At 37.7% G+C, this 10103-nt stretch overlaps 1 protein-coding gene across 1 annotated transcript; it reads left to right on the forward strand.

Moving 5' to 3' along the window:
- The first annotated feature begins 4897 nt into the window (after positions 1-4897).
- On the forward strand, positions 4898-7049 carry LOC130560612 (ubiquitin carboxyl-terminal hydrolase 37-like). Its single transcript, XM_057344507.1, has 11 exons — positions 4898-4918; positions 5022-5153; positions 5265-5391; positions 5509-5645; positions 5780-5879; positions 5960-6039; positions 6164-6264; positions 6449-6537; positions 6661-6721; positions 6804-6942; positions 7031-7049. The coding sequence occupies exons 1-11, from the start codon at positions 4914-4916 to the stop codon at positions 7032-7034; spliced, it is 975 nt and encodes a 324-aa protein (XP_057200490.1). The 5' UTR covers positions 4898-4913; the 3' UTR covers positions 7035-7049.
- The last annotated feature ends 3054 nt before the right edge of the window (positions 7050-10103 follow it).

A 10103-nucleotide genomic window follows, 5' to 3' on the forward strand; every position in this document is an offset into this window, starting at 1 on the left:
TAAATTAAAAGCTGGATGCATATAATTCCAGAAACGAATCGTTTGATCCTAACTCACAAGTATCTACCCCCCTGTTAAACGTATTGCATGGATGCATATATTGCCAGAAACAATTCGTTTGATGCATGCTCACAAGCANAAGAGTTTGGTTCCAAAATGAAATAATTTTCATAAGTTTTCAAAAATCATGTTTTTTTACTGTGCATTCCAATTAATATCAATCAAACTGCAGTTGGTTGGTTTTGATTTAAGCCATAATAACTCAAAATATACAGCTAACTAACACAACAAAACACAACAAAACATGATAACAATAAAAAACATGATTTTTGAAAATTCTTAAAAATGGAGTTATATCATTTTGGAACCAAACTCTTCATTTGTAACCAAACACTTCTGGGGCACTATAGACTTTCATAGTCTACACAACCTTCCCCATATTTCAAAAACCTGCCTGGATTTGTGTTAGCATTACAGATGTATGGTCTCTCTGAGCGTCTCTCTCTCTCTCTCTCTCTCTCTCTCTCTCTCTCTCTCTCTCTCTCTCTCTCTCTCTCTCTCTCTCTCTCTGAGCGTCTCTCTCTCTCTCTCTCTCTCTCTCTCTCTCTCTCTCTCTCTCTCTTTCTCTCTCCCTCCCTCTCTCTTTAGCTCTCTCTTTGTCATTCTGTCAAGGTCACTCCTGTAGTTTGACACCTCTGAAGAGCTTCCTGTCAACCACATGCAGCCGTAGAGCGTATTAGACTACTGCCGGGCAGAAGCGACTAACATTACACGGAACAGGAAAACAGTTTTCTAATGAGAGAACAATAAATCAATTATACAGAGAGACCATTTCAAAATTATTTTATTTAACTATTACTATTTTACAAAACTAATTATTTTACTTTTTATAGTGTTTAGGTAAAATGATCATTTTTGTTTCATTCTGTGAACTACAATATTTCACCCAAATTTCAAATAAAAACATTGTTATTTGCATTTATTTGCAGACAATGGAAACCTGCGAGAGCCTGCGGACTGAGCGACCATCCAGGCTCCAGTTCAGGCAATTCCATCCCCAACCAAGAGCAGAGACGAACTACTTGTCAGATTAATGCTACATTTTTCAATAGTATTTAATGCTAAACTTACATCACATGACACAGTTTGAAGTTATAGCTGCACTCAGTTGCATTATGCCATTACTATTTCCCCTGCTTATAACATTCCTCTGTAGTCTGATACCGATCACAAAATAAGACAAAATTAGACCTAAACAGTTTCAACAAATGAAATTTCCTAAATCGCAACTAATAAGCTCTACCTATTTTTCATAAAAATATACTCAGTAACATTTAATTAATGTCACTGAGTGCAGCTGTGACACGTCAGAGGAGACCTGGCCCTCCCGGCTGAGACTGGTTTCTCCCGATGTTTTTTTCTCCATTTATTTATCATTGGAGTTTGGGTTCCTCGCCACAGGGCCGTGTTGGCTTGCTCACCGGGAGACTGCATTTATTAGATATTATTTTGTCACGGTCCTGCATTCTTGGTTCTGTATTTCTAGTCATGTGGCAGGATCGGGACTGAGCCCTTAGGTTCTATGTGAGAAAGCCATGAGATGTTTATGTTTTTGACATCTCATGTGTTTTCTCGTGTCTTGTCATTGGCCCCGCCCCTCTCGTTTCTTGTATTGCTTCCCTGCCGTGTCTAATGTTTCCCACCTGCCCTGTGTAATTATCCCTCGTTTGTCTCTCCTTTAAAATGCCCTCTTGTTTCATTGTCTTGTTGCTCGTGTATTACGTTCGATGTGTGCTATGTGCCTTGTACCCTGCTCGTGCATGCTGTTCTTTCCCAGTCTCGTTCCTGTTCCTGTTCCTGCTCCTGCTCCTGCTCCCCGTCTAGTGTTTGTATTCGTTATTATATTATTCTTATTATTTGGACCTTGTTTTGTCTTGCCCCCTCGTGGGAAGTTTTTGTTTTATTGTATTAGCCTCAGTTTAGATTTTTCCCCATTGTGGGTGTTTTGGTTTCTGTTTTGTGTAAATTAAAGTCTTGCTTGTTAACCCCTTCACTGCCTGCCTGCATTTGGGTTCTTTCCACGCCAGTCCATGACATTATTTACTACAATGATCTTGCTTGTTCTATAAACACCATGCACTGTGCTGTGTTTTACCTTTTCTGTGTTTTTCTTATTTCTCCTGTAAAGCTGCTTTGGAACAATGCACATTGTGAAAAGCGCTATATAAATAAAACTGAATAGAATTGAAAACAAGAGAAACAGGTCAAAATGACAGAAAAGATGCTCTGTATTGTTTCCGACCTCAAATATTGCAAAGAAAAGAAGTTCATATTCACTTAATACAACTATAATATTTGTACATGTATTTAGGAAAAGTTCAAAAATATTTTGTATGTCATAACCTTGATTTGTATCACAGTTTTCATGTGTCTTGTCATGCTGTCAGTCTTTCACATTGCTGTTGGATCACTTTGTCACTCAAAAGTCATTTGATTTTGTTGAAATTCAACAGACACTGGACTGAAATGGCCAAAAAACATAAATGCTGATTACATGAAAATTTGGAATGGTCTCTTGATTTTTTTCCACGGTTGTAGAATAGGATAAGTAAACCAGGAAGATATCATTGAGAGAGATCTACGTATTATTATCTGGCAAAACAGTTTAAAAAAACATGCATTTAAGACTATATTACTAAACTATAAACAAATAATTTGCTTATGTTTCGTATTTTGTCATTTCTTTCCCCATATTATTTTTCTTCCTGAAATGTAAAGTGCTCCACATTTTATTGCACTTAAATGTCATTGATTATGATGTGGGCCGGTTGGCAGCATTTCTGCATTAAACAGGTGGTAAGCATCAGAAATTGTGATCTACTTATTAATTATGGAGCATTTTGTGGTTATTTAAGTACTTGAAGAAAAGGCCAATCCTGTACTTGATTCCCCAAGCTCACATCAAAAATCATTTTACACACGATCAAGAGTGTCAGAAAGAGGACGAAATTCAAAGGTAGAGTTAAAGGTGATTTACGTTTTTTTTTTAAGCAAACAAGCTCATCTGCTGATAGGCCAAACCCTCTTTCACACTTCGTTAATCTACTCTCATATGCACATCCATCCTGGAAACCAATCTCAGGAGCAGATCAGAGAAAAGGCGATTTCTTTGAAGGCCCGCGCTCATTCTGAAAGTCAATGCTCAAATCTCTGTGCTCCAGTGCGGCTGAATTAAATTCCACAATCAGATATTTTTTATTTGATATAAGCCTGTGCCCTCTATAGATAAGAAGAGTTTCCTGACTTTCTAGTTCACTTCTCATGTGAACAGAAGATTAAGGCAGCATTTTGTGAAAAGTTTGTTGCATTTAAAAATATCAGTTACTTATTAAACAAGTCGGTCATGCATATAAGATCTGAGAATGTTTATTAAATGTGGAGTAGTAAAATACAATGATAGAGAAAGAAAACAATCAGTCTATAAGCAAAGCAAATCAAGTAAACCGAATCGGGTATCTTTAATGTCATAATGTTTGTAGAAGCTTCAAGGGAAATAAAAAAAATGAGGTGTAATGAGTCGATATGATAATTACGTTATTTGACATTATGTTGGTTGGCCATCACCAACCTTATGTAATGGACTCTACATTTTCCCAAACGGCTGACCTTCCTCTGTGTCATTTTTATCGATTTCTTCAGCTGCACTGTGGTCAACAGAATCACATTTTTCTGCTCATTTTTCTTTACCTTCCTCTTATGACCGGCTATCGACAAGCCCCAAGAGCCAATATTGCAGAGAATCCTTTGCTGTGTCCCAATTCGCCTACTTATACTATGCACTAAAAGTATGTACTGTTTTTGTTATGGAAAAGTATATACATTTTAGTGTGTAGCAAAACAATATGCACACACTGGGACATACTAACAGGAAANAAAACCAAAAAACAGGTTTCATGGCCCGTCTGAAGGCGAAGATGTCAGAAGTCAGTCAAAACGATCCTGTAAGACTGACTCTACAGTGCCCGCTCCACCGAAGCCACCCACTGTATGGGAGGTGCAGCCATGATCTTGGCAGCGAAACCTCTGACAACAGCGATGAGGTTTATCTGCCAGCTCACAGAAGAATAGAGATATTCTCGAAGGTAAGAGAATATTACAGTTGATTACAGACTTTTCTGTAGCCTTTCAAATGTGATGTATGATATTTAACATATGCCATGCTCTTTTCTTCAGAATATTTGTATTAGAGAAGATGCATGCACCTTCTATCACCTCATCTGAGACCTTCTACTCCCTCTGAGGAAGATGATCTGTTTTATGCCAGTAAATACTTGCATATGAGCTGGAAGATGTATCCAGAGGTATGTGGGTCATTCCTATAATTGCATAACTTTTAGACTTCTACTGGGGACCTAAATGTTACTGAATTGTAATGATCGCATCGTCTCTTACAGATTTTGATGAAGAGCGGAGCGTCAGTCCTCTGGTCCTTCACATACACCAGCTGCAGCAGTGATACTTCTGGTCTTCCGCTCACACACCTAGACGCAGGAGCTGTGAGAGGTAAGAAAAAATGATAAATGTTTGGACGATCTCACTGTTTGATGCATGATATAATATTGATTGAAACTTTATTGTCTTTACAGATCTTCGCTGCCTGCATGTACTCTCTGTTTACGACGAGTAAGTACAAAAATATCGTGAATGAATCAAAGCATTCGATGGACGTGCCAAGCACTGTATAATGCATTTATGGTTTTCTCTTAGCCTTATACTGTCCAGTGTGGAGGAGGATTCAGATGAGCTTACACAAGAAGAAATACTGCAATTGATTCAGTGCAGTACTGAACCTCCAAAGCATCAACAAGAGAATGATTATGATAGGACAGAAGCAAATATTCAATGTAAAGTACATGGGGTGAGTTTTTTATAATTATTAGATACGATTCTATAAACAAGTAGTGTTAGACTGTGGGTGTCAAAGCTGTCCTATGACTGAACACTTTCTGTTTCGCTGACAGTTTTCCAAACATCGAGAACACATGTTATATGAACTCCACCCTCCAGTGCTTACTCAGCATTCCACCAATCATAAAGGACATAGTTTTACAAGAGAACACTTGGAAGAATGAGCCTGGATTCGAAATGCTCAGGTAAATCTAATTGATTAAACCACATTTAATATTTATATTAAACATTTTCCCATCTAAACTGCTGAATAAGACGCATGTTCCATACAAATAAATAACTGTATGTCTTTCCAGAGCGTTTTATGACCTAGATTTCGCCAGGCTGAATAAGACACAGAATATGCCGAGGAAACATCTACTGGCAGCAGTCAAAGATTGCATCGCCATTAGGAATCCAGGTTTTGTGGGAAATGAACAGCAGGTAGGGGTCGCATAAATGTATTACATTGAAAATCATGGGCTTATTGGAATAATTGAAATTGTATTTTTGGTAACTTCTCCTTGGCTCTTAATTTAAACTTCTCTTGTCTTCTCCAAGGACGCCCATGAGTTCCTTATAACCCTCCTGGCTCAGTTGAAAGATGAGGCTGTGATGTGCCAGCAAGCAGAAATGACGTTTCGTAGCCCTGTAGCAAACCTGGAATTCAGGGTCAACCGCCTGCGCACCTGCGAGACGTAATTACATCACACATGCTAACCTGCACACATAAGTTAAAATGTTTAAAGAGTTGCTTAGATACTTCCAGAATACTTTCCAGAAATCTAATATTACAAACTTAAATTTGTCTTTGGTCTTGTTTGTCTGTTAGCTGTGGGAACCAAAGTTGCTCTACAGAGGAAGTCAATTGCCTGTCTTTGGTAACTGGTCCTCAGAAGTCCCTCATCGAGAGCCTACAGCAGTACTTTGCAGTAAGTGTCAATTCTGAAAAAAAGTTAAATTATAATATTAATACTGAGATCCCATGATTTGATTGATTTTTCTCTCCCAGACATCTCAGTTAGAGTGCCGCTGTGACAAGTGCTCGGGGACCCAAGCCTCTGAAAGTGTGGAGATCCAGACGCTTCCCAGGTAAAACACCTTGTTGATCAGAGTGTGATAGTTATTACTTTAACTATTTCTTTTACAGATAGTTACTTTTACAGTTATTACTTTGACAGATAAAAATAAGATTCTGATTTTAATTTCTCTACAGGGTCCTGGTTCTTCTCGTGATGAGGTTTGACATGTTCACAGCGAGAAAGATCAAAGGCCGTCTGGCAGTGCCTGAAGAGCTCAGTCTGGCCAGCTTCACAGGTACTGCTTACGGTTTTTCAAAGGCCTTATAAGAGCTTTTTGTAGACAGTGAACAGACACTTTGACAAATCTTATACTTAGTATAAGTCAGTGTGTCGAGAATTTTATTTCACAAAAATGGTCATGATATTATAGAAGCCAGATTGTGAATGTTTTTTAAACGTTTGAGTTGTTTTTTATTTAGGGTCAGACAGCTGTGAGCAGGCAGCAGATTTATACAGCAAGGAAGCTACCCAGCAGGCACATATCAAAACAAATGCAAAACAACAGCAGGTACAGATAGAAAGAAAGAGATAAAAATGGAGTTTAAGGAGAGAAAAGGTGGTAGAATTATGTTAGGAACAATGTTAGAACATTGTATTTTAATACTCTGTTTTTCTTTTTGGGTGAAAACAGGCCGACGCATCCTATAAGCTCAGCGGGGTTGTGTCTCATTATGGTTCAAGTCTGCATTCTGGTAAGTTTGCGTGTTCACACAATTATGTTTGTTCTTCATTTGTTCATTTACCGTCTATTAAATAAGGTCATCTGTCTTACAGGTCACTTCGTCAGCAACATTCTTGATCCTTGTGGAGCTGAATGGCTTAGCTGTGATGACAACACTGTGAAATCCGTCACGTGGTCAAAAGCTTCCAACACCATAGAAAATCATGGATACATGTTTTTCTATTTAAAGAGGTAAATAACCTTATACTATTCAGCTTCTCACTCATACTACTGACTTTTTCTTTATAAACACTGACATTCTGACTGTTTTGTGTTTTAGCTGAAAAAAAAGAAACGGCTCCATAATTTCAGATCTTTTATAGGTGAGTATTTTGTCTCAGAGACAACTGACAGAACAAGTACAATTGTAAATGTACGACCTCAGGCAGCTGCTTATGTTTCAGTATAAGCAATTTGGACCCTTTTCACACTTCCACCTTTACCCAACTATGACAAACCTTCACATCCGGAAGTGTGAAAAGAGTCAATTACCTCTAAAGAAAAGCTGCAATGCTTTACAACAAAGATGAAGAGTCCTCCTGGCTCAAAACATCTGCAAAACATTTATGTCAGGTTTAGGCCCCATCATATCACAAAAACGGTGCTAGTTAAAATTACAAATGACTTACTCCTAGTATCACATCATGTGAAAAGGGTCAATTACCTCTGAAGAACAGCTGCAATGCTTTACAACCAAAGGACACAAAGAATTGAAAAAAATATTATCTACAAAACATTTCTGTCAGAATTTAGGCCCCATTATAGCACGGAAACAGTGCTTGTTAAAATTACAAATGACTTACTCCTAGTATCACATCAAGGTCCGTGTATCTTTTGGTCATTTGTTTTTCAAGTTGAAATTTAACGAACGGGAGCGAGAAAACAGCACCATTTTAGTTTTTCGTTCAATCAAAAAAACAGAAAAATTAGAATTCGGCTTGATTTTTCGTTTTTAACATCACAGGTAAAAACCTAATAAACGACTTTGCTGCGTCCCAATTCGCCTACTTATACTATGCACTAAAAGTATGTACTGTTTTTGTTATGGAAAAGTATATACATTTTAGTGTGGCGCAAAACAATATTCACACACTGGGACATACTAACAGGAAGCGGAAGTGGCCGTTGTTGCCTAGACAACATTGTGGCCATTAACTGTCACACAAATCAAAATAAAGCTCTTCTTTCCATTTAAGTATTTATTCATTCATTGTTTCATATGTAATGTTAACTCTGTGCTTATATTTATTAATTTAGTGATGCATCAGTTATTTAATTTTATTAATGCAGTGGAGCGTCACTTAACTCCGCCTACTCGCTGTGAGTTGTGGGTAATATTAGCCGTTAGAGTGTGCATCATTCTGCACTTCGAATTTCTACCGGAAGTAGTAGACCATCCGGGAATCTTTGGAATACTCTTTTCAACATACTACGATTTGGGACATACTAATTCTATTTTCGAATACTATTTAGGACGGATAGTATGCGAATTGGGATGCAGCACTTGTCTTGAATACTCGTTTTCCATATGTGGGAGGTATGAAACGCCCCCTTCCGCTGATTGGCCAACTAAAGAACACCACGCGACGTCTTCGGTTGTCCCTTGTGGCTCGTTCCATGCATGAACAGAATAATTATAGTCCTCCGCTGCTATTACAGCAGGGATTCTCAAAGTACTTTTCATTTCTCTCATTAAAAACAACCCTACACAACCGTACAGGGCAGGTCCTAGACTGGACTTTCTTCTGTGCAACCAAACGCATTTCATATAATTATTTATATCACAAATATGAATGTAGTTCAAATCTTTCCAGCTGTCCAGGGTTAAATCGCGCGAGACACTGGACAGCACGCAGCGGATGCATAACAGAGTAGTTAAGCACAGAATACACAGCAGTCATAACTTTTTTTAAACTTCACGTTCAGTTTTGGGCAAGGAAAAGTTGAATTTATATATGAGAAGATTAAGTATTATTTTAACACAATTTCTAAATCAACATACTGTGCTCCACTACATCACTAGATGCATCCGCTGCGTGCTGTCCAGTGTCTCGCGCGGCTCTGCCACGCAGAACTCTGTATTCGTCTTGGGTTCACCAAACTTGATGGACACAGAAGCAAACTTGTGGAAAATATGTTTTAAACCCAACAACCAGCAATTTCAACATCGTGATGAGACAAAATAATACTTAATCTTCTCATATAAATCCATCTTTTTTCCTTGCCCAAATCTGAACCTGATGTCTTAATAAAAGTTATGACTGCTGCGTATTAACACATAAATCTATATCCAGTGTCTTGCGCAGCTTTGCTACGTAGTTTTAACCCTGGACAGCTTGAAAGACGGGAACTACATTCATATTTGTCATATACTGTAGATATTTATATGAACTGCGTTTGGTTGCACAGAAGAAAGTCCAGTCTAGGACCTGCCATGTACAGATTGTGGAAGGTTGTTTAATGAGAGAAATGAAACGTATTTTAAGAATCCGTACTGTAATAGCGGCGGAGGACTATTATTCTGTTTATTCACGGAACAGAGGGACAACCGAAGACGTCGCATGTTCTTTGGTTGGCCAATCTGCGGAAGGGGGCGTTTCATACTGCCCACATGTAGAAAACAAGTATTCAAGCTGTTTATTCGTTTTTTACCCGTGATGTTAAAAAACGAAAAATCAAACCGAATTCTCGTTTTACCGTTTTTTTTTTTTTGAATGAACGAAAAACGAAAATGGTGCCGTTTTCTCACTCCCGTTTGTTCAATTTCAAACTGACCAAAAGATACACGGACCCATCAACGATTAATTCTTACTTCTGCGTTCGACACTGTGTGTCTTAAGGACACAAAATGCTGTGAGGAATGACACAAGCAAAAGTTCCTAATATTTTCATATTAAAACTTTTGAATTCATTTGGATAAATCAATGTTTCAGTGAGTCATTCCTCGTTCTTGAATAAATCAGCCGATTTGAATGAATCGTTGAATGATTCTGTGACGCAAAAAAACAATTCCGCCACTTACTGGCAGTTTCAGTGAAACCATGTTGTAGTATACATAAGTGTTTACTATAGTAAACAGTAGTAAAATTCCTAGATACTGTACTGAGTCTTACTAGTAAATATTAAAGCATATCAAAGTATTTACAACAATTTATTAAATTATTATTATACTGTAGCGTACATTATAAAAATGAAGTAATACTGTAACACAGTACAGTATACTACAGTTTACTATAGTAAATACCAACAGTATCTTACTGTATTTGGTCTTAATTGGTCTTCAGTTTTTCATATAATTATGTATTATCATTAATAAAGGATTCAAAATTGGGACTGCTTTCATCTAGATTGTT

The sequence above is a fragment of the Triplophysa rosa genome, linkage group LG10 (assembly GCF_024868665.1).
Source record: "Triplophysa rosa linkage group LG10, Trosa_1v2, whole genome shotgun sequence".
NCBI classification, from domain to species: domain Eukaryota; kingdom Metazoa; phylum Chordata; class Actinopteri; order Cypriniformes; family Nemacheilidae; genus Triplophysa; species Triplophysa rosa.